Source organism: Trichogramma pretiosum, unplaced genomic scaffold, assembly GCF_000599845.2.
Source record: "Trichogramma pretiosum strain Unisexual culture from Peru unplaced genomic scaffold, Tpre_2.0 scaffold5, whole genome shotgun sequence".
Classification (NCBI taxonomy): domain Eukaryota; kingdom Metazoa; phylum Arthropoda; class Insecta; order Hymenoptera; family Trichogrammatidae; genus Trichogramma; species Trichogramma pretiosum.
This window is the reverse complement of record NW_019641672.1, coordinates 2,557,765-2,583,888: the sequence shown is the minus strand read 5'-3', so window position 1 is coordinate 2,583,888 and position 26,124 is coordinate 2,557,765. Positions and strand designations below refer to the sequence as shown.

Here is a 26,124-nt window from a genome sequence, read left to right as displayed (position 1 = left end):
TTTTCTTTTTTTACACTTTTTTCTCTTATTTACCATAAATAGTAAATGATATTCTGCCAATGAGCTTATTTATGAAAACTCATTTAAAGTGCATCGTCTAAAATTTTCAAAACTTATCTTAAAAATTGGCGCGGCTAAATCTCTAAGTTCATAAGTTCGATACTAGAGGTCTCTCAAATACTGCATAAATTGACCAGTCAACACAAATGCTTACTCTCCCATATCGTATAGTCCATCTAATTAATTATGCACTTTGCAGTAATCAGGTTGTTCATTTTACATGAATCATAAACTAGCTCAATTTTCGCTTTTGCCTATGATCTTACTATAGCACTTCGCAGCATTTCACAATTTTTTTTTGAAAAGCAGCATCAAGAAAAGGTCAATAACCAAAGATATACTCATTATTATAGCTAGCTATTGTAGCAGATGCATTTATTATCAGCCGTAGAAACGCTGCCTGTGTCAGCTGTAGGTCTGTGCATAAAACATCTACAGCTGTCGCGAGTGTACTTGTCATTAACAATTACTTTATAACGAAAATAGTTGAGGTGTAAGGAGTTAGTGCGTCTCACTTTGGAGCTGCGTTCAGATTCGTCTGAATGTGGCCATACATATTTCTGCTGTCACCTTTGCTGTTTGTATCGGACAGTAAACGAGTGCATAAAAGTGGAGAACGCGCGAATTAGTGACAAAACGTATGTTTAGCAAACATCGATAAGTCTGCCTGCATACACATATATAAATGCCAAGATAAGGCTGAACAATTCTTTCGCGTTAGTGAGGGTTTATCATTATCATTGTCGATGCTATCGTCTGCACAAGTGACGCGCGGTTCAGTCTTCATTAAAAACAACTGCTTTCTGACCGCTATAATTGTGAGATTAAACCAAATCAAAAGAACAAAAAACGGCGCAAGTAACTTTCGTAGTGTTTGACTCCGGAGTACAGACATAACGTGCAATAATAAAAACAAAATATGGCGGCGAATTTGGAGGAGCAACAATGTCTTCGTGAATGCACAGAGTACATGCAACGGGCGAATATTGTGCCAGTCATGAAGGATTGTGTTGTACAACTGTGTCTCGACCAACCAGAAAATCCTGTCTCGTTTCTTAGCAAATATTTCCAGAAGCTCGAGCGTGTAAGTTGTAAATGCAAATTCTGTTTTACTTGTTATGTTTACAGGTTAGAATCAATCAATTATCGGTTCAAAGAGCTTATATTGTGCTCATAAAATCGAATTTCTGATTAAATTTTTTTAATCGGGTCTTAGTTTTTATAACTTTTTTTTCATTTGAAATTTGTCTACTATTTATGAAACTTGGTTATCGATATTTCAACTGGCATTTTGTACTCAGCACATATTTCTAAGAAAATTGTTCGAGCCTCGAGTTTTTCAGACTTCTCTTTTACATCGATTAGTAAAAAAATATAATCAAGAGAATTGACGTAATACAAAAAAGTTCAATTTGATTCATAATAAAAAGTTTGACATTCAGTTTTTGAACAAAAAACGATTGACAAGGTTTTTATCTTTATGTCATAATTCATAATTTGTGTTTGTATAATAAATGCTATTAGTACATAAATCGCTAGGTATAAAACATCAATATGTCAAGATATGTTTGGACGCGTGCACAGCTCACATGATTAATGTATGTTGACACAGTGATTGACCGGCACCCAATGAATGACCATTTTTCGAAATATAATATGCAAAAAAAGTATAGAGAAATACATTTTTATGGATGCTATTCAACTCTTTAGTGAATATTGTATCTTACTTAAATGTCCAATCGTTGTACGAAGAGAAACAAATACAATTATTGGATATCAAAAAATTATCATTTACTGGTTGAAAATGGTCAATCAGTGGATTAATTACTCTAGAGATGGCGTTAGCAGACAGGTCACTATGCGAATATTATATTTCAAGCAAAAAAAACACTTTTCTTCTCGTCTCTTGTATGATTAACAGTCGGTGAAAAGGAAAACTTTATTGCTTCAGTTAAGAACTCTATATCTTTTTATATTCTTTGTGTGTAAGAAACCATATAATATACACCATTGAACAATTTTTAAATTTTATTTTAACATTTTTAAGGAATTTTAAACAAAGCGATCAATTGTTCGTTCGCATAAATGAATGATAAATTAAATTTTTATAAAATATTTTATCAACTTTTAAGTTTGACTATAATTTCAAATAAAATTGATTCAGGTATTTATTAATTTTGTTACGCCGCAATTTTCATTCGTCATCAACATATTTATTTGCATGATTAGAGTAAATAATTTTCATATCATGCATAGTTAATATGTATGTTTCGTTTCGAAAACTCATTTGAATTTCTAAAATTTAAGCTGCAATTTAATATAATTTGTTTGTAGTCACAACTTTGACTCCGTAGAATGTACGAAATGAATTCGTAAGCAATTTATGCAGTAAGCTCACCAATTTCTTGAAAATTATCAGGTTATCTCATTCTATACTAAGACTAGATAGGCAACACGACGCAGACGTTCTAGCTGAAGGGCGTGTACGTTTACGACAGAGTTTGCGTCACGATGAGAATAGAATTAAAAATCAAAGGGTGAAAGAGGTGGTATACGTCGCCCAGTTATAAGTTTCTACTGCTTTATATAGCTCTATCGCTTTGCACTTTACTCTGCAGACATTGCACTTTGAACACGCAATACATGTTGCTTTCTCTTTCTCATCCAATGATATACGTATAAATATACACTCGTATATTTTAGCCGCAAGTTCAAGGTCAGTTAAATGGTTAACTTGTTAAAATGTCCGATGATGATCTAGATAGGATATATACGTCGATACAGAATACAACCCTCCGTGCACAGTTGCGTCATCCTTACGTTTTATGCTCTCGATGACGTAGTGCAGAGAAGAGTGAAAATCAGCTGAGAGTTTAGATTACTTCGTGACAATCCAGTATGTCTCATACATATAAGTATACATAAATGGAAAGTTGAAATTACTTATTAAACCTTCGAAACAACGAGAATTAAATTCGCTAGTGTTATTAGAGAATAGATAAGTGATTTAGTGGTGCCGTTGAAATCTATTAAAAAAAGGGAAAATTATCCATAGCAAATATAACTAATTCACATGAGCATATATTTTCTGTACCAATTTTTTTAGCGGCACATGCAATGGAGCATTATAATTTTAATAAAAAGTCAAAACCTTTTTTAATTCAGCGGATCGAGAATTTATTATATTCAGCGATGTAAAAAACTGCAGTGACTAGTCATTTTTTACATTCGAGTGAGATGCGTTATTCGTAATGTAACTATTAATTTGCTGAAAAACAATAGAATAATGACATACATGATATCATAGAAATTGTAAATCATTCGCATTTATTATAATTGGTTTTTATTTATCCATCTATATTGCATATTGCAAATATTTTTATTATCCACATCTTTTTCAAGCCAGGCTACGGCACTTTTCTCTTTCAAAAAATATTAAGCATATGCCTTTCTTGAAGTATAATTTATATCGCGTATCGATTAGTTTTCACGCATGAGGTGTTTGGTGAATCGAGGCCACTTAGTGTGTCATAGTCGTCTTCAATCTTGAAACCCCTTAAGAGTCGGTTCTGAAAAGTATAGTTAACGCAAGTATAGTTATATATTGTTATAGTTATAGTTATAGTTTATATTGTCTACAGTGACCCTTGGTTCTCATGTATACTTAGCGATACACCATTTAAATAAACCAATTTCGTTTTGTAAAAAGTTAACCAACATATTTTTCTCATCATATTAGAAAATTGGTTCTCAAGTTTTCGATCAAATTCGAGTTTGAAATTAATCTCTCTACAATGTGTAAAATTTTAATAACTTTGCCAAAAAGTATACATAATTATTCTATATAAAATGATATCTATTTTATGTTTGTCACATATTACGCTTGAATTCTCATTGTAGTATTATTCTTCGTTGAATACTGCAGAAAAATCACGAAACTATGATGATTTAACTCCCCTTACTCTAGAACATTATCATAATGTTATGCCGCTCTCCTACTCGTTATCACTCCATACACACATTTACTTACCTTACGTTCGTTGTTATTGTGTTGAAGTATTACATTTCTTCTATTATTATTATTTCTTTACACTTGATCTTAAAACGTTTTTTTAGTGTCTTCAATTCAAATGCCTATTGTTTTATTCTATTCTTGTGCCTTTGCAAATTAATCAAGACTTATATCATTTTTAATTTTTTTTTTCACTTTTTATTTACAAAAATTTGAAAATAAGCTAAGATTCTTTTTAAACTTTATTAAGCCCAAACGATTTATTTAAAAGTAAGGAACGGTGTTTTTTAAGGTAACCTGTTGATAAACTCTGAAATATTACTCCCTTAAATATTAATTTCGAAAACGTATAAATTTAAGTATTATTATACCAACTACGGACTGTAAGATAAGTTTATCATCCAAAGATTTTGCCTTAAGTTTCTCATGAACAAACATCCAAAACAACAGAATGTCCAGTTAGTTTCAACCTTACACCTATTCTGTCTTAGAAACTCATTTTAGTTAACATATTCTTATATTTAAAAAAAAACTTTTTCGTCACAGAATTCTTATCATTAAAATTTTATTACATTATATTCAAAGATTTATTTCAACGACTTATTCACTATTATTTTTATTATTGTTCTCTTTTTATATTAAAAAAAAATGTTAAACTAGTATAGAAGTGTGAATCACGAAATTCAGAGGCATACACATATTCAGTCACTTCTTGCACTTGTGTTCATTCAGTTGATGTCGTACCTTTCGAACGTGAAATTTCATTTGTGAATTTTGCACGCTCATGTTGATACACAGGACACGTAATATATTATTTTTGGATAATTTTAATCTGAAAAGTTTTTGAGTCAAAATAGTAATTTACAATACAAGTGCCAAAAACTGTATTTTTCGCACCTCTGTGATTTTGATGTTCGATCCTTTTTTTGGCGAATATTTATTTTTTAATTACTTTTGTTTATTACGTCAATTTTCTTGGTGCAAACATAAAAATAAATCACGGAGGGCACGAATCGAATTTTTATCAAGTTCAATGACGAAAACGAAATTGAACTCTTTTCGTCGATCCCTCGTAAATATTCTTTATAAAAACGAACGTTTTTATACCACGAGAGTCAAAAGCAGAAAGTATTAGCTCGAAAATTCTTTGATCACGAATAGGACACGTTACTTTACTATTGCAATTTCTGTGTACAACTGTTGTTATAGCGAAGCTTGAAATTTAAACATTCCATGGATACCAATCGAATACCTTTATTTACTAGCGCAGCAACCTTGTCATTGAAATGGTGTAAAATTTCACAAAAGTTGAAGACGCATTTATTTTCTATGTAAGATCGTTTTCAGACTATTTAAAGGGACCTACGATACAAAAAGTCCTATTTGAGAAACGTAGAATGAAGTCTATGTATCAGAATATTATTAGGTATTTGTAAAAACGAAGTAAAAAAAATTGATTTGCAGTTGTGGATAGATTATGTAGGGGAAGTATTGCATGTTTATCCCACTCGCTAATTGACAGTAATTTATGATAGTTTTCAAATTATAGAAGGTATTATTTCACGTATTTTATGAGCTGTGATACCAAGACACATAAAAAAATGCTTTTGGAAGAATGGATCATTTAAAAATTGTATTATTTAATTGAGGTTAAGTGCTTTATTTATTTTATCTCAAAAAATTGTTTTTCTTAGTATCTCAATAATAAATACGACTCTAGAATGAGATGATCCAACATTTTTATCCTCACTTTAACAATGTTGCACATGAAAATAATTTTTACGCTTTACATGCAATTCATAAGAGATATATAGGACAACGTTCGATGCGCGCGTCGCCGCTAAACATAGCAGCTCGCGACGGCGCGCTCGAAATATAACCAACTCACAGCACGCGGGCGAAGTAAAAATTTCTGATTCGTCAGTGTACACTGAATTCTGCAGAAGTACGGAGCTATTTAAATTAGCTGCTACTCACACACATTACGCGAACTGCATTTTATTCTATCTGTGAAATCAATTTTTTATGCAGTGGCACACAATAATTTTGATTGATAAAGGATAAAATTTTAAATACTGGTGTTTTTGAAAAATTATCGTAAAAAATTTTTTTTTCATTGAAAGTTTGCAATGTAATGCTACATTTGTAGCAAATATAGTCAAGGAACATTTTAATACGATTATATATCGAGGCCAAAAAAAGTAGTGAAAGTATATATTTATATACAAATGGAGATATATTATTTTGAGCAAGAATAGTAAAGAATTAAGGAAACCAAAGGAAGAAATATTTTTCAAAAAAACCAAGACACAAACTGATTCAGCCAATTCATTGCATACGCCGCTACCGGCGACGAATATCTACTATATCCAAAGGGAGGTACAACGGGTATGGCTGAGGTACTTACTTTTATGTATCTGCAAATGCTAAACATGATTATTTCTCTGCTTAATTAAAATCGACTGGACGATTCATAGATAAAGTATTTCAATATACTAGAAAATTAATTTGAACTATTAGAAAAGAAAACTAGAATGTTTTAAAAATCTTTATGAGTTATTTGATGGATTCAGATTCACTAAAACGCATATGTTATTAAATTCTTAAGAGTTGACAATCATTTTCTAACTTCATTAAAGTACAGGTCGCTACTTCCTATTTTATTTCTTACCACGAGAATAATAGGTGGTTTGCTGTTAATTCAGACATTTTTATTCATTCGAAGTTCTGAAAAACATAGTACGAACAAATTAGATAAAGTTTTCATTTTAATAAAAATTATATGCAGTCACTACACCCTTATAAATAAACAATGAATCCTTGCTTACTCTTTAAAACTAATAACATCCTTCGTTTTTTAATAATTGACTATTCAAGGACTTACCAAAATCCTTTTCAGTCTTTTAAAATTCTGTTATTCATTTGTATTTGAAAATGAAAATATAATAATTCACTTGTTTATAAGTTGCATGACGTAAAAGTCGTACACGTCGCGTATAAACTGTTAAATAAAATTTGCATCGAATGTTCATTTATATCACTGGCCATACCACCAAACACTCACTGATCAAATTGTTTATTAATAATAAAATTGTTTTAAATTTTCCGGTAAGGTATTCTAATAATATTTTACTTAAATTGGTAACAAAGAACTTTTGAAACATGAGTTTCGATACAGAATTCAAATTACAATCTACCCATTTATAACTATAAACAAATGATTCACGTGGACTTTTAATGTATATAATAATTATAACAAAGATATGTGATGCTTATTAAAACACATGGATTTACGGAACATTATTCACTTTTTAATATTCTTAAAAAAATGTTGTAAAAACTACTTGATGAAGTGCCCTTAAAATATAACTGGCGTTTCATTATAAGCAACATTGAAAATAGCATCGATGTTAGGACTGACTGAATATCTTTCAATCACTTAAAATATTCAAGCACTAATTTTTTAAAACAAAATGCTGTTGCATGTATAATACAAAACATACATTAATGATGATTGGCATAATTTATGTAACATTTTTATCAAGTGTATTTGTAATTAAGCATTGCAATCGCATATGATAATCTTTAGTTATAGACTTTTGATTCAACTTACAAAATAATACATTCATGTACTTGAAAATTAAAATTATTAGACCTTTTTTCTACCGAGTAAAAAAACAAGCTTTATTCGCTCAAAGATAAAAGCATCATACGTACACAACGTCAATATATTTTTATTATATAAAAAAATCATATTTATACATATGTGTACATTCTATGATATAAATGAATTAAGATTCTACTCGAGCAAGTACTTTTTACAGTACACTTACTTATTGAACTCGACTTGAAACAAATTATAATGTCCATACGATAAGTATTCGCTATTGGTATTTCATTTAAAAAAAAAATGAGATCTAATCCATATTATACTGCATTTTAATTTTACATGAACTGCAACATTAATGTTTCTACCAAAAAAACTTACAATAATGAAATTCAATACCTTATTCTCCAGCCAACATTCGCAATGAAATTATTTTTGATAAACAGAAAAATTAATAGCAATCGTTTATTTTCAATAAAGCTATGCACAAAAACGAAGGTTCGTAACGTTTACTGTTTTTTCGTTGTTTTTGTCTTACCGAATTGACTTGGCAAAGTATACTTGCTTATAAGCATAAAAAGTATATTAGCAAAAAAAGCGTCACACGCTGTACAATAAGTTGCAGCACAAGCATCGAGCAATTACTGAAGACGCGCCTGCGTGTCAAAAATTAAAATACTTTACTAATGGTTTATTGACTTTAGCGTACGCACGCAAGTCCAATACAATACCTTTTTTGTAATTAAAGAAGGATTGTATAAACGCATTATTCTTCGTTATACCGAAACATAAATTAATCAATTAAGATAAAAAATTGTTGTCGTGTGACGTATCAGTCTGCTTTTGTGATGCACAGATAACCCATATAGAATTCACTGATAAGATTAGATTCTATTGAAGATAAATATTCATCGAAAGTTTTTAAAAGCAAAACAGTACGTCATTTTCTTATTGGGTGTCAACGCAGTGGCCCTTTTCCTTATTGTGTTCATCTCGTAAAAGTGCACAGCGAGAAAACGTCCTTGTCCCGGTAATTGTGCCTGAATCTCGGCGCACAAGCTTCAAATATGTGCAAAAAGTTTACACACGCGCACAGCTACCTCATACTTATGAAAAAGTTTGTGTGTGTGTGCGTGTGTGTGTGTGCGTGTGTGTGTGCGTGTGGGTGGGTGTGTAAAAGAGAGAGAGAGAGACCGACCGACCGACTGTGTGCCACCAAGGCCGTTGTGTGCAGAGACAGACGCTGCAAGCGCGCACATTTCTGCTCATCTCACAGTTGTTTTGAATCGATTTAAGCAAACGTAAAATTTTTCATGTCATTGTCGTGATGTGGAGCTTTACACTTTTGCTACGAGTTATTATTTTTAAATTAAATTTCAAGAATTTATGCTACATTCTTAAATTTCATGACATTAAGTCTCCATTTATAGTTATTCAACAATATTACTTATTATACAAAGTTGCATTATAAATTTTGATCTACCAAATGATTTTTTAGGATTTTTTCTTCAGATCTCAATTTTAAAATCGTGCTTTTATTTTTTTTTTACCATCGAAGTTTGTGCTTTATTAAATTTTAATGCCGACAAATCATTTTTTATTGGAATAAATATTATTTAGAGAAAATAAGAAGAAAAAAAATCAAATGTCTTTAAAAAAAAATAAACAGATTTATTACTTGAAGATGGCGTGATTTAAATAAAAGTGATCTTGTCGTAACATAGAATTTCTTATGCACGCATGTATGTGCTTTACCTATATGGGTGTATGTTGTGGGTGGGCGTATATTTTGAAGAAAATAGGTTACAGTTCAATGATCAGATTACCCTAGACATTTGAAAAATACTATCTTGGGACTCTAAAAACGTAGATAAAATTGAAAATTTAAATTAAGAACTCAATATTTTAAATTAAACTAGTGGCAATGACAAATAAAGTTGAATAATTTCGCGAGAAAGTAGCACCCAAAAATTTTAAAGAAATTGCATTTTTTGATTTCCTTTGGCACAATTTTTAAATGAATTCCTTATTCTCTTGTTCAACATTTTAATTTATGATTTAAATATCCACTTGTCCAGAGTAATTAAAAAATATAAAAGTAAAATTGTTCAACGTTTTTCCACGATTTTGATAATCAAATTTTTTATGACCAGTAGATTTTTGCAAAGATTAAAAACGTCTTCTTTTAACACTGAATTAATTCTGAGATAGGAACAATATCTACGATTTAATTGATTAATTAACATTGCTTATTAATAAAAAAGCACGCATAAATTTTCACAGATGTTTTAGAAAACTTTTTTTGAAAATCGATTTCGATCTTTTGAGTCTTAGCATGGGTTAACGATTAGTTTTTGGACCAAGTCTCTAGTTTTTCTTACTTTTTAGACCCTAAACATTTAAAAAAGACTTTAGAAAAAAGAAAATACTTCGGGAAATAAGAACCAGTCTAATATAAAGACTAATGTTTCAAAAACAACTTATTGGAGCTTTTTTTTTCAAGAATATAGGCATCCATTAAAAATATTTGAGACGCTTTTTAATAGGTTACAGTTTATAAAACATGTATAATTCTCTATCATTTTTCATCACAATGAAAGTTCAAAACATAAAGTATGTGATCTTTCAAAATTTAATTTCAAAACCAAAAAAAACTTTGTGTGATACGCTCATATTCATTGATAGTTAAAATTAAATCTATTAGTTACTTGTAACTATCAACTCCAAAGTTGCAATTGGAAAGTTTGTAATTTTTAATTGAAACAATTATAATAGCATAGAATTGCGTTCAAGGATTGAGGTGAAGTCCCGCTGACATTTGAGAGCTTGCAAATAAAGCTCGACTCGAAACATACCTGCACGTCTGAGCACCCGTGCGTTCCTGCGCTTGCTCATGACCAACTTTTGACCAAAATTGTCATCGTGGCGAATCTTTCACTTGTGCAGCGTTATACAGACATGTGCACACTCCAAGTAGTGAGTGGTAGTCACGTCAAGCTTTTGGACTGGTATGCGGAACCGCACGAAGTAAGCAGGTCATTCTCTCTTTGCCTCTTTTGCGCTTGCTTACATCAAACAGCGAGATAGAGAGAGAGAGAGAAAGAGAGAGAGAGAAAGAGAGAAAGCGCGAATGAGCTGCTGTAGAACGAGCTTTGGCTTTACTTGTCCGAGTGCTCACGATATTATTTAAGGCCGAGAAATACTCGCATTAGAGTATTCGACGACTTGCTTTACTCACTGCGAACGACTATTCTTGTTATAAGGGTATTAGATGAGAAAGCACGTGTGGTTTGTACGTGCACGCATTACTTCATGGAGCTTGCGTATATAATTTTGCGCCTCGTCGCGGATTTATAAATGGCAGATGGGAGAGGAAGAGAGAGAAAGAGAGCAGCTTTTGAGCAAGACTACGCGTAGCTTACTTTATTTATAAAACTCGAGAGTAAGAGAGAAGTAAAGTCGAAAAAGAAAAAAAACCCAGGCGCTGACACTCGCGAGATTTAAGAAATCGTTGAGAAACGAGGCTTAGGTTGAAAATTCCAGCGATATTTCGCGGCGCGATATTTTGTGCAAAAGCTTGTTACATGGACGGCCATATCGATTCGATTGATAAAATGCATAGCAGCAGCAGCAGTGACGACAAGGACTTAATTAGCGGTTTGTGTGCGCAGAGAGCGTGTCGCGAACACGCGTTCGATTAGGAGATACGCGAGACACATGCTTCGGTCGAGTTCAATATTGATGTTTGCCCCATCGATTAGTCTTCCGCTTGAGTATGGCATGCAAATTTTGACAAACAGATTAATCGCGTGTTAACAATCTAGCTGCCTTTCCCCTCATTATTCTTTTTATTATCATTCAAGCACTTTCAATTTTCGCATCACTTATTTATACAGAAAATACTCGATAAGAAATGAATATGTTTCATTTACTGTGTCATTAACCATTTGAGACTCTATGTTTGACTTTTCACTTTATTCAATCATTTCACGTTTGCGGTTCTTCAATAAGCAGAAAATTACATAATCTAGTTTCTTTTCCTCTTCAAGAAGAACAAACCATTTACGTTTTCCCTATTTGATTCAAGTACAAAAATATATATTAGTCGACGTTCTAAGGAAGTTCAGTACATTTGTTGATCGATGAAAGTCGGGATCGTAGTGATCGTAATGATTGACTAAATTTTTCGTTGTATATTGTTAATATGTGAACAGTAGCGACGTTTTTTTTTTGTGTTAAAATTTTGGACAATTTTCAGTAAGAAAGCTTTCTAGCATTTGTATCCTAAAATCACTCGGGACTGAGTTAGGGATTTTTTTAAAAACTACAGTTACCACTGAAGCGCACATTTTTACAACAATAATTTTATTATAGATTTAATTTTATATTATTCACATTTATCATGGAAAAATCGATCATGTCCACAATTTGATTTCTAACAAGCCTTGGTCACGTATTTTATTATTCGTTCATAAATAAATTATTAACAGATTGTACTGTTTTATATCAACATGCTTCCGCACAATGCTGCTCCAGACAGAAGCACAATAAAATGCCACTATCAGTTCATAGCAACGATGCGCTGCTTCGGAGCTCAATTCTGCATGATGCTAATTGAGCCTCCTGTATAATAAAAGTAGAAAAAAATGAAAGCTTGACTTAAGATGAAACTTTGGGAAGACTATTTCCAACTGTACACTCTAATATCGAAGTCAGACTAAAAATCAACATATCAATTCATTTTTCTGAAACTTTTACTGAATATTTCTCTGTAGTATATTACGTGCCTAGGGAGCGAAAAACTGGAAAGCCTCAGAGCACATGTTTATCGGCCTCAGTTTCGCCTCGGACGAAAATTACACGTGCTCTGAGGCTTTCCAGTTTTTCGCTCCCTAGGCACGTAATATACTATATTAACAATCTTTCAATCCGATCGGATCTAATTATATATTTCGATTTCGATTCCATATCGATGTACACTGGGTTAACATCGATTGTGTCTGCTCGAATCGAATGGTGGAACATGGATAAGCATTAGGGTGTCCGCTACTTCACAAACATTAAAAAGTCTTGCTCCAGACATTGACGACTTTAGACATTGACAGTGATATAAAAACATGTTTTTATGTATAAATAATGTAATGAAAGACCATCTTTGAAAGACACGTCTTTTCATAAATAATCAGCTCAAAGAGCTTTTACATGAAAAAATATGAAGTTACGCATGAATAATAATTCGCTATAGATATAATTTTTATTTAAAGTTACATATTGTTTTGATGCTTCCCACGCAGAAATTTGTACTACTGAAACATGGGACAATTTTTTCATATTTGTTTTATTAGAGATCATATTAGAGATGTGATGGGTTAATAGTATGGTTCGCGTATGAATGTACCAAGGGTATAAAAAAAAATTAATTGTGTTGAATGTAACTTTTGACTATAATTTTTTTCAATGAAGAGATATTTTTGCTACTAAAAATTTTTAAATCAATTTGCATGATAAATTGTTTAATAATGCTTTTGTAAAACATCTTTAATAAACTCACTATTACATTTTATTATCGAGAAAATCGGATAAAACTAATTAGTTCAAGTACACGAGGAATATAAAAAAATTTTGGGATAAAATGGTGCTTTCTAACTGCCACTAGTTACATTTTTGTAACTCTATTCATTTTGGAAATTTCAAATTTTTAATAGGTTCAAGTTAGAATTATATATTTTATGATTAAATGCTGGATATCTTTTGAGAATTTCTTACGAATCATATTGAAATTACTTTAAATTACCATTTTTAAATATTATTTGCTAATGCCGTGTTTTGATTTATTGAAATTTCCAAAATGTAAACTCTGATGTATGTAAATCTCATCGAAAGCGGCTTTAGATGTAAAGGCAGATATTTACCTTAATTAGATGGGTACTCTATGATTTCCACACCAAAATCATAGAAATTTAAAAATAAAATGGTTGCATTAATAATAAAAATAAAAATGATGTAGTTTACAGGTTTTTATTTTTATTAAGAAAATATTGCATTTTTCTGATTTGCGTTTTGGTCTAAAGTCGTAACACAGTTCATCAGTGCTGCGACTCTGTAGCAGCAGTAGCATATAACTATCCTCGAGAAAAGCAGCAGCACACTTTGTCCTCTTCTCATCTCTCTTTTTCTCTCTTCTTGTTTCTGTACATATATCTTTCGCCTAGTTTTCGTTTGATCTTATCGGCTACTGTATAAAATCGATCGTCTATATATGTATAAGGTGTAATATATATTCATCTAGCTCGCACAAGAGCATGTGCATTGGCGCGTGTGTGTATATAAATACAGAGAAAAACCTTCAATATATTGGTACACGATAAGCGTGTGATAGGGGTATTATTTTATGTGAAGTTTCTTCGCAACATTGGCTGCTGCGCCGAGAAAAAATTACGTATATAGAGAAGGGAACAAATAACGTATGAGGCAGTTAGTCTGGCAGTCGTGCTTCTACTTAGGCCGCGACCGGATCTTGCCGAGCGCAATGACGACGGCATCAGTACTTTGTTCTTTGCAATTTGCATAAATACGCTCACGAACGGCAGTGGCAATTAAAGATAGTGTCAATCGGACGTGCACGCTAAGTTTGTATCGACGAGCGAACGGCTTGTTATTGTTTATCTGTTTTCGACTGTTCGTATACAGCCGTGCGCGCGTGGAAGTTCAAGCGAAAATAACCGAGAGTATTTTTAAAGATCGTGAGTGCTTTCGATTGAATTTTGGATCGTTTCGTTAGGCTCGCGATCTTTTTTCCATTTCGATTCGTCTGAACTTGGCAATATCATAGAAACAACTACGCACGTAATTTTGTGTCCAAGTGAGAAGCTGACTTTTTCTTCATTTTTGGGTTCCGCAGCAAGCGCACGACGCCAAACAGCAAACTGCAGCTAGTCCCGAGGATACGGAGGACATGCCAGCAGGCCAGCAAGGACCACAGGTACCGCGACGGCGCGGCGGCATCTCCGCGGAACCCGTGACCGAGGAGGATGCGACCAGTTACGTGAAAAAGGTCGTCCCAAAGGACTACAAGACTATGGCAGCGCTGAGCAAAGCCATAGCGAAAAACGTGCTCTTTGCTCATCTCGACGAAAACGAGCGATCGGACATATTCGACGCCATGTTTCCAGTTACTTTCATGCCCGGCGAGGCCATTATTCGCCAGGGTGAGTATTATTTTTTTCTCTTTATCTATCCAAAATGTGTACTCAATGCCGCCGAGCAAAGCTCATAGACCAAAGCTGTCGATCAGATATTGCAAGTTCAATCTCGACGCGAACACTGCGGCTGTCTTTTATTTGAATCAAGTGTCGAATCCAACCAAGAGGCGCACTTTGTTCGCTCTCGTAAAAAACGATCACCGGCTATTGAACTGTCTCTATTATACGAGTCTTGTACTGCTTATTTCTCATGAATAAAATCTAACGACTACTTACGCCTGCGTTTACTGCAGGCTATTTATAGGTGGAATGTCAAAATTATAATTCGTGCGTTGCTATATATACGTAATCTTTTGAAACTTGGCCAATAATTCATTATTAGAATTGTCAAAATTTATTATTGCAGTTAAGAATAGTTAAATGTATATTATATGCTAAGATTTATGATATACTTGCAAAATAATTGACTTGAAGCCACAGAAAATGTTTTCTACCATCTCAGATAAAGTACCAGAATCGAATTTTTTCTGGTTTATCATAGATATACGGTGAAAGGCATAACTTCCAAAATTATTTTTCGCCTATGCAAAGTATCTTTTCGAAAAATTTATTTAATAATTTTGCCACATTTTTGTACGATCCAGTTTATATAAAGAACCCAAACGAGCATCTGAAGTAATGTATTATCATCCTTATCTTTCTTCGTCTAATTTAGCAAAATATAAAAGCAAGTAAAAAGGTATTATTTCGAATACATAAACTTTGATTTATTCATGAGATTCTGTTTATTATTCAATGGAAATTATCAAAAATAAGCCAGATGAATCTGGAAAAACGATGCATTGGTTTTATTCATATTCGAGTTACAAATTAAATGATAGCAGTCTACAGAATTTCAATCGATATTCCGGTATAAAATGAGAAAAATATCTGAGTTTAGATATAATGTATGATTTTCATAAAATATTTTTTTTGCTTTTTCACAAATACTCGCGAAGCGTATACATTGCGAAGCATATGCGTGTAATTCATCTGTCTTGTGAAAAATTTTAATAATCGATTTAAAGCACTACATTTCAATAAAAAAAAAATAAAAGTTAATTCAGCTATGCAGAAGCGAGCATGTCTATGCTACGTAGTATTTGTTGCGAGTCATTAATGCATATATACTCGCGTAAATGCATCGAATTTTCTGATAATCTATAAATTACGTACACGTAGTATCGTGTCATCTGTTCTTCCCTTTCTCGAGCAAATCAACCGTTAAAGGTCCGCCATGACGTCGTTCACAGAATTAAAGCTTCACACCTCAACTGGCGGATTCGTAATAGTTTAGTACTGCTTCTTCAGCATTCGCATCACTCACGCGTTTTTTTAGTCCGCGTCAATTTCACGAAAGCAAAATCAATTCCCATTAACTTTTTTCTTTATTATTTTACAGGCGATGAAGGTGACAATTTCTACGTGATAGATCAAGGAGAAGTGGAAATTTTCGTAAACGGTGAGCTCGTGACAACGATTGGCGAGGGTGGCAGCTTTGGGGAGTTAGCTTTAATCTACGGGACTCCGAGAGCAGCTACCGTCAGGGCTAAAACTGATGTGAAGCTCTGGGGCATCGACCGTGACTCGTATCGACGTATTCTTATGGGTTCGACCATTAGAAAGCGCAAGATGTACGAAGAATTTTTATCCAGAGTGTCTATTCTCGGTGAGCTGAGCTTTATTTCTCATTTGTTGATATTGTAACGAAGACTTTAATACTTTTTTCCCTTGAACAGAATCGCTTGAAAAATGGGAAAGACTAACGGTAGCCGACGCGCTCGAGCCAGTCGCATTCGAAGACTCTGAGACGATAGTGCGCCAGGGAGAGCCCGGAGAAGATTTTTACATTATTGTCGAAGGCACAGCAGTTGTCTTGCAACAACGCACAGAACTCGAAGAGCCCGCAGAGGTCGGACGACTTGGGCCTTCGGATTACTTTGGTAAATACCTACCTTGTTCTTGACTTTTTTTTCTTCAAATTTTATTTGCCAACGAACGTGAATACGAAATCGAAAGATTTTTCATACAAACCCATGTTTCCAGGTGAAATAGCACTCTTACTGGACAGGCCGAGAGCAGCTACCGTGGTAGCACGAGGCCCACTCAAATGTGTCAAACTGGATCGCGCGCGCTTCGAGCGCGTGCTTGGTCCATGTGCCGACATACTCAAACGCAACATAACTCAGTATAACAGTTTTGTTTCGCTCTCCGTGTAAAGAAGAATCGATAATATGAATTCTATGTCGACCAACAATAATTTAATTATTTAATATACAAATCGCCACGAAAGTGCTCGAAAAACACAAGAATTAAAGTAAACATAACAATCGCGTTCATTAATCATTTCCATTATTATAAATTCATAAATCGATCCGAGATAGTGAGAGTAAAAAATTATTTATTAATATATGTAACTAGAGTTTGATTAAAAGAATTATTATTATTATTTATTAAAATTACTATTATTGTTATCGTAATTACTTATAGAAATATTCATCATTATTATATAAATTATTATGTTTTCAAAGTCTTTAAAAAATAACAATAAAAAAAAAGAATAAATATCGAAAGATGAAATATAATCACCACGTTTTGTATCTTTCAAAACACTTAAGATTTTTTTCATTTATTTTATCAATATTTTAATAATCAAAAAAATCGATGTATATGAACTTATCGTGATATGGCGATTATACATGTATAACACTTGATACTGTATTATAATTAGGTGATTATGTAATTAAAGGACGAATTAAGTTACATTATATACAAAAATTATATAAATATTACACCGGCAGTATAAATTAGCATGGAAAAAGGATAAAAATGTAAAAAGGCAGAGTAAAAACCAAAAGTAAAAAATAACAACTGCAATTTGAAAAAATAACTACTCTTTTATTATTTTATACTTCATATATTAGATGATGCACGCTGATCCTTCTTGCAGTTAAATTTAATAATATATATTGTACACACAATTACATCCTGTGGTTCATGATGTAAATTGAAAATCGTCTGAACCCGTTTCAATAAGACCCAAATAAAAACCAACATTAATTTATGTACACCTAATATATACCCACGATAAATATCCCTCATGATTTACTAGTTTTATATATGTTTATAAATATTTATATATGAATAAGTCGCGCACTCAACAAAAAAATGATGAATGAACATAATATAATTAAACATAATTTTGAGCCGTATATACTTGTTAAAATCTAGACGGATGCTTGAATTCAAATGCGGCTATTGGTGATGTTTTCTTATTACATGTGATAATAGTCTTCTTCTTCAATCTTGTATCCCTGGCGCTTCTGATGAACAGATGAAATTTCTCCTCCGACTGAGCAGTCCCTAGCGTGTGTATTTTTTTTAGGTGCCAAAACATACGTACTTGTTTTTTGTTTCTGTCAGTTTCAACGAGAGAAACATTTTGCAAGCCCTGCCATTTGCTCCAAATTTATTCTCAAATGGCTATCATTTTCTAAAATTATGATCCCAGGTAAGTGTATGCTGAACTGAGCGATGATTCTTTTTTGTATATTTTATTATTACTATAAGTTCTAGAGTGGAATCAACTCTGAATTTTGGTGTTTCTTTGTTGACCCAATGAAATTTTTTATTTTTGAAGTGTATTATTTTCGTGACTTAAATATTATCCTTGTAGCGAATTTTCACAAATAATAGAAATGCTTTGGAATAAATGATATTGAAGAAATTAATACGAAATATTTGAGAAGTTACTTTTAAAGCGATGAATTCCAATGGTATGTAAGGGGAAATAACTTAAAGAATGACAGGAAGAGCATACTGATTGAAAAAATAAAATATTGAAATTTATCTAACTGCGAAGAAACTGTACAAATCATCATACGCAACTAACGAATGAGCGAAGAAGTGTCACTCGTAATGCAAAAATTCATGATATATTTACACCATTTATATCTTACAATGCCTTATGTTATAATATATTTACATGTAGCTAAAGGCAAAATCATTTTTATAGTATTAATAATCAATGATAACAATTTAGGTCTGTACAAAAATAGTAAATAAACAAGATCAAGCACTGCTATGAAGAAATGCAGGACTCATAAAAATAAAAATCCGATAGTGAGCCATCAGCCAGCCTATCATGATAAGTTTGGAAATGAAGAACTTTTCCAGAAATCTTTTCGACACATCCCTTGACGTTTTGGTCTACAAGAGAATTGACGATTTTGTATAATGATGTTTACACATATAGTGCTATCATTCAAATACAGAGTGAACGCCATATTTGGAATAGAACAAATCAACTAAGCCCTTCAAAAGTGTACGATTTTTCAGTTCAATTGTTTCAAATAGGTAATGATGAGCCGCTATTTGTACCATTCCAAATATCCGATCCTCTAACCAAGTACCTATCACAAATATCTTGAAGGTAAAGTATGATCGTTGACACTTTGAGAATAATTTTCGAAAAAACTGATATCGATTATTATATCATCTAATATAAACTGGAATCGTTGTTGTCATACTAGTCACGCGCAGTAAATTCTTGTCTCGTTATTAAAGTTTTTTAAGCATGAAAACTTCATTTTACATTATTCTAGAACATGTAAGATCCGATGATAAGAACGAATGGACCACTTTTTTAGAATCATTTTCTCGATATCAAAGAATGAGCTGATAATATTAGTTGAGAATACTTTTCAACTGCTTTGAAAACGTCAGATGAAATTTGACGATTCCGTAAAGCGATTTGGAAGCATAAAAATTGAAAAATTCAATATATGCACAATCAGATTTCATTTGAATTGTGGTTAATTAAAACCAGGGCTATTTGCTGTTTTTCGAGATAATTGAAAGTCTCTACCAAGCACCTATAGAAGAACTGCTCGTCTTGCAGTCGAGTTGCTTACGTTCTGAATCAGTGAAGACCAATTCGAACTCAGCGACAAATTCATAAAACTTCTCCAATGATTCAAAGGCCAATTCCGCCACGATGAAATCAACCGCCAAATTTTGTCGATAGCTAAACAATAGAAGAAAACACAATATTAGTCAATGTCAAACTATAAACAACAGATGATTGTTATGTTATTATTTTTATGTTTTTCATAATTTTTCGTTTTCAATAAAATATATTTTTTAAATATTTTTAGTCGTGGTTGTGCGTTGAAAACCTGAAACAGAAATTTCAAAACCTATTGTGTCCTATGAGACCTTACCATGTCGTCCACATAAATCACCTTTCACATTTGCTTCTTTTCATTGGTTACTTCTCAATTTATGTTTCATTGATAATGGAAATTTAATACTTACATGTATCATAACATTTTATATTTTTTGTTAAAAGCTTAAATATAAAAATTAATTGGGAAATAAAAAATATTGAAAGTCATATTTATAAATTACTTATTGAAAAAAATATACTTAGTGATCTATGGGTTAGTTTTCTAAAAATGCTATACTTTCAATATTATTTCTTCCAAAATAATTCAATAATATTTATAGTAAAACATAAAGTACGAAACTGAAATTTTTTTTTAGAAGGGATAGTCCCCACAATCTTTTTAAGCAGCTAATAAAAAAAGCACTATAAATTGATGTAGTAATAAAAGACTACACTAGAAAAATTGCATGTAACTTTGAAATGTAATAACATTTAAATAGAACAAGATACCAGCGGCCCCCAAGTAGCATATCTCAAACGCTTCACTAAACGGAGGTATGTTATTTTTCTTGATACCTCAATCAAAAGTTACATACCCAGCCCCAAGAGACTAAAAAAAATAGTATATGGCACAAGAAAGGTAAAAAAAGAAGGTTTCAGATCATATATAAATTATCATTAATATGTGATTAACATGTGATCTGAGATATTCTCTTTTTTGACCTCCCACTATTTTGGGCTCGGGCAACAGGATATAGAAAATAGCATAATGGCCTAGGCATCGGAAGAAAAAGCCCTGGTAAACGGATTTATCGTTTTGGCTGCTAGTTAAAAGTACCCTCGGAATTTTTTTCGGGGGAAATCATAAAAATGATAATTTAAATCATAACAAGAATAAAAAAGACAAATTTTGAAAGCAAAATAAATACATACCCTTTGATCATTTGTTTAAGAGCAAGTTTCCTCTCTCTGGCAATAAACCAGTCCATGAGGAATCCCGCCATTCTAGGCGAATTTTTGTATAACTTAAAGAAAGTATGGTAATTGCACAACCACCAAGCTGATCTAACTTTTAACGCGTGACTAATGCATTCGTCTGTTTTGTCTTTCTCCGAAAGAGCTGCGAGTATTGTCGTTAAATCTGGATTAAAAAATGTAAAAAATTAGTATAGTACAAACTAGTTTCAACAATCTTGATGAAAATAAAGTTTATATTCTTACCTAATGTATTCTTGGTAAATATGTAATAGAGTATTCTATAGGCGACAAACTCGCAGCGATTTTCGCCCCCGATTTCCGAGTACAACATTTTTAATTGTGTTTGACATTGATTAAACTCTTCGTGATCGCCACGTTCGAGAGCGACGCGCGCGTGAGTTTCGTACACATTAACAGTAAATGAATCTCTTATTCCTTGTACTGTTAAGTCTTGACGAATCGACTTCAATTGGTCGCATGCATAACGATAATCCTGCTGTAGAACCCAACGTTTTTTAACATGAATCAATGATTTTTGCAGTATGCTAACAGGACGCACTGCCGATGCCTCGGGAGCCTGTAATAATATAAACGTGAATTAGTATACGAATGAGAAGAATATTTAACTTGAGCTGAACAAAGGTATAATAGATACATAGATTATTAATAAATAAAAAAACTCACCGAAGTAAGACGAAGATATGGCTTCTCGAGATCTCGGCAAGTACCTACGATATGTAGCTCTGTAAAGTCAAATTCGGCCGTGGGATCATCTCTAAACAGAGTATTACTAGCGGTTAAAGCAGCAAGGCGCTGTTGAGGGGACTGATACTGATTTTGTTGCTGCTTATTCCTCTGCTGTTGTCTTTGATTTTGTTGTTGTTGCTGCTGATTGTTATTACCTTTATTAAACCTTGCAGCTCTTTGTTGTAGTTTTTCTTTTGTCCCATACTCATCAATTTGTCCTCCTTGAAGGCCATGCTCCGAGTAGAAATGACAGTTACCCATGTTTTTGTTCATTTTATTTTTGTTTTTATTTTTTTTACCCTTGCTCTGTTGCTGCATCAACTGGGCATTGATGTTTTGGTTCTGATTCTGAACCAGTACTGAGGCTATTTTATTTTTATTTTTGGTTTTATGCGACACTGGCGATTTGTAATCACGTTCACTACCGGATGAAGATGAGGTACTACGCCTGTACTTACGGGGCGCTGGGGAAGGCGACCGAGAACGGGAGTGACTCTTCGACTTCGACCGACGGTTATGAACAGAAGGGTTATTACTGTTGACACTTGATAATGGTGTTTTGGGTAGACCAATTGAAGATCGATTGTTACCTAATCTCGAGTTCATAAGCTGAGATATATTTGGAGATTTTCCAATTCCTCTACCAGCTCCAAGCTGTGCAGAATGCATAGGTTTTATCGTCATAGTCATTCGCTCACTATGAATGCTGGGTAGTGGTTCTTTATCCCAATCTTTCACCCAAAGAGATCCATCATTAGCTGAACGTGTTATTTTGCCTTTCAGAATGATTTCCACTTGATCTTTGTCAACAGGCGTGACACATTTTTCATAACATCGGTTAACGTAATTTTTTAAACTATCAGGCCAATCAGCCGCAGGATTAGGGGTTTGACCCATTTTTGTTGGGTTTGAGCCTAGAGATGGTGGGGGCTTTCTAAAATTAGGAGGTGGTACTGATGTATCCATTGGCAAAGGTGGTAGCGATTGAGCTGCTTTTGGGGGTGGCCCTTTTGGCAATGGTGGTGGCTGGGATGGAAGATTTACATCATCCACTGGGGGAGGTGGAGATGGTGGCTTTTCTTTGGGTAAGGGTGGTGGTAATGGTGGTAACTCATGTTGCTTAGTTGCAGATGTAAACATGTTAGGTGGTGGAATAGATGTGTTCGGCAATGTTCCTTGAAACATGTACTGATCAACTTCCTGATTTTTGTTGCGCTTACGCTTCTTTTTTGATAAGTTGTTTAATACGTTCTGCTGCTGCTGTTGTATTTGTTGTTGTTGTTGTTGTTGTTGTTGCTGCTGCTGTTGCTGTTGCTGTTGCTGTTGTTGTTGTTGTTGTTGGTGATACCCTAAACCAGCTTTCTTGTTGGTCAAATTAAAACGGATGCCAGTATAACCTGAAATTTAATTTAAATTTATACTCACAAATTTTTTTTTTAGTAAAAAAAATAGTCAATTATGGGCCTAGAAAGTGAAAAACTGGAAAGCGTCAGAGCACATGGAATTATACGCAGAGCCAAGACAAAACATGTGCTGTGAGGTTTCCTTTCTTCACTTCATAGATCAATGTACTATTTATCATGAATCCCCCATCATAAATTAATTTTTTTGTTTTGGCCATAGGGCAAAAAAAGATTAGTTTAAGCTGGGGTGGTACAGAAATTTAATTTTGTAAAAATACTAACCTGTATTAGAATCAGATTCTTGTAGACCATTCCAATTATTATAAGGATATGAATGATATGGATATGGTTGTTGAGTACTTAGTGATTGTTGCTGTGAATTTTGAGAAGCAGGAGTTTGTGAGGATGTTTGATTTTTAGGTGGTGGTGGAGGACCAGGGGGTAGAGGAGGTAATTCAGAATCATCATTGAATGTCATTGGTTTTGGTGTGCTTGATGATTGATCTGTTTGTTGCTTTCCTTTTTTATCTTGCTGTAGCTGGTTTTGTGATTCTTGGGATTGTTGAGCTTGCTGCTGTTGCTGAAGTAATTGTTGAGTATTTTGCTGCATTTGATTGTAGTTTCCATAACTCATTGTATTGTATTGTGGATAATATGATTGACTTTGATGGCCATAATCAAATGTGGTAGCTGCTTGATATAATTGGCTGTAAAAAAAGGGGATAAGATTAATTAAAATATTTAATAAGTAACATATTTAATAAGTAGATATCTAAATGCTATATTTCAGTTTTTTCTTGTATGAATAAAAATATAAAAAAATTGATGCTAATTAAAAATTTTAATTGTATGTCAAATAAAAAACTAAGTTAGGTACTTTAACTTCACATTTAAAACGAATAAAAATATCACTAATGTGTATAGAAATTCTAAAAACAATCGAAATTTCAACAATGCAAAATAATTTTCTTTTTCTTCGAAACATGTGCTATATTTTGACTTTAAATAAAAAATAGGTTAATAACTTAATGATAGATAAACTGAAAGCAGAAAATACATGGGTATAAAGATGATTAAGGTGATGCCTTGGCCACAATTTTTACCGACCGAGCACAGAAAATGTATATTTTCGTAACTTTTTTTCCAAGCTGATTTTCGAAAAACGGCTCTGTGGAGCCCTCCGTATTGATGCTGTGAACAGCTGCACCAAATTTCAGCCAATTTCATCGAGTAGTTTTCCCGGAAAACAGGATCGAAATTTTTGATTACTGTTTGCAGGATAAAAAATTTTGATCCTGTTTTCCGGGAAAACTACTCGATGAAATTGGTCGAAATTTGGTGCAGCTGTTCACAGCATCAATACGGAGGGCTCCACAGAGCCGTTTTTCGAAAATCAGCTTGGAAAAAAAGTTACGAAAATATACATTTTCTGTGCTCGGTCGGTAAAAATTGTGGCCAAGGCATCACCTTAATATAATATTATTACAATGTCTTTGATCAAAGGCTAATTCCCAATTTAATACTAACAATAAAAGTTAGATTTATTAAGAAGTTTTTAAATTGAGTTTGCTAAATAATACTAATAATTTTTTCATAATTAGGGAGGATTTTAAAAGATATTTAAAATTTGGGTGAAATATAAAATACTTGTCGTTTTTTAGTATTTTAAAACAGATTCATTTCAAGGGATTTTGAGATTAGCCTAGTTTTTATCATAGGTAAAAAATTATTTGTATACTTTCATATGTGAGCAATCTTTAAAAATATTATTATTATTATTATTATGATTTTGTTATTTTTTTTTCTCTTTCTTCATATAACAAAAAAGTCACAGTTTAGCAGTAATGGTGTATGATTGCACATTATAATATATATTAGCATACATGTATTACCCTATACGTGTATATGTATGTGTAATGGCCTACATTCAGCCAAGGTATGAAAAAAGGTTGCTAATTTGAAGGCGAACGAAAAAAATCAATGCAGAACGTATTTTCTTTAAAAAAAAGAACTTTAGTACAAGGTGAATGACATAATTGAAAATTTGTTTAAAGTTTAAAGCCTATGGTGTTTATCAAAAGCTAGAGAGAGGCAACATGTAAGTAGAAAATGGAGTCTTACCCATAAGAACCATACAATTGCGAGTATTGTTGCCAGGCTTGCTGTTGTTGCTGGTACTGCTTTTGCTGTGACGTTGTGCTAGCTTCGCTTTCTGACATTCTTATCGATGAAAATCTTACTATTTATATATACGAATATATATACCTGCAATGAAGACTACACTCGACCTACTCGATGATTATAAAACATATGATTCGAAGATATATTGAACACTCGATTTTACTTAATACATAAGGTTAAACGAAAATAATATGGTCAAGCGTCGTGATGACGATGGATAGAGATGTCTATTTACGGAACACTGGTATTGTTGTATTTTGAACTTGAAGCAAAGAATGCCTCTTCGTATCTTAATCTGCTATGGAACACGCAGATAAGTCCTCAAGACGATACTTTTGGCGAGTCTATGTCGCGAGTGTCGCGTCGAGACTCGAGAGTCGAGACTATTATTTCACGTCAGTTACACAGTACACGAACTAGCGAATACAAAATGGCGTCAGATGCTTCTGCGTCGCCGCCAGTCGCCAGAGTTGGCGTCATGGCAATCACGTGCGAGCGCGAAATTCAAACTTTCAGAACTCCGTCTATAGATATTGTTATTTCTTCTAATAATGTTTGTAAAAGCGTTTTTTCCCCACTCTAACCTAAAATACGCAACTTTGCCGCTAATTTTAGGCTCTCGTAGGAAAAAATAGTATCTCAAACTGGTGCAGATATGGTTTTTTAACAAAACTCGTTATAGCACTCGCCTTCGGCTCGTGCTATAATCCCTCGTTTTGCTAAAAAAC

At 33.0% G+C, this 26,124-nt stretch overlaps 2 protein-coding genes across 5 annotated transcripts; one reads left to right on the top strand and one right to left on the bottom strand.

Annotated features, from left to right (window-relative positions):
* The first annotated feature begins 215 nt into the window (after positions 1-215).
* Positions 216-17,337, top strand: LOC106658592 (cAMP-dependent protein kinase type I regulatory subunit). Of its 4 annotated transcripts, none has more exons than XM_014380599.2 (5): positions 216-1,144; positions 14,581-14,887; positions 16,323-16,589; positions 16,660-16,863; positions 16,967-17,337. In XM_014380599.2, the coding sequence occupies exons 1-5, from the start codon at positions 980-982 to the stop codon at positions 17,137-17,139; spliced, it is 1,116 nt and encodes a 371-aa protein (XP_014236085.1). In that variant the 5' UTR covers positions 216-979; the 3' UTR covers positions 17,140-17,337. The 4 variants fall into 4 exon arrangements, with proteins under 4 accessions (XP_014236085.1, XP_014236086.1, XP_014236088.1 ...); XM_014380600.2 differs by lacking the exon at positions 216-1,144 and adding an exon at positions 5,995-6,471; XM_014380602.2 differs by lacking the exon at positions 216-1,144 and adding an exon at positions 13,866-14,308.
* Positions 17,338-17,797: 460 nt separating this feature from the next.
* LOC106659127 (leukocyte receptor cluster member 8 homolog) lies at positions 17,798-25,783 on the bottom strand. Its single transcript, XM_014381482.2, has 6 exons — positions 25,337-25,783; positions 23,498-23,922; positions 21,750-23,209; positions 21,309-21,642; positions 21,021-21,228; positions 17,798-19,946 (listed from the first exon to the last, which is right to left on the bottom strand). The coding sequence occupies exons 1-6, from the start codon at positions 25,432-25,434 to the stop codon at positions 19,784-19,786; spliced, it is 2,688 nt and encodes an 895-aa protein (XP_014236968.1). The 5' UTR covers positions 25,435-25,783; the 3' UTR covers positions 17,798-19,783.
* Positions 25,784-26,124: the final 341 nt, after the last annotated feature.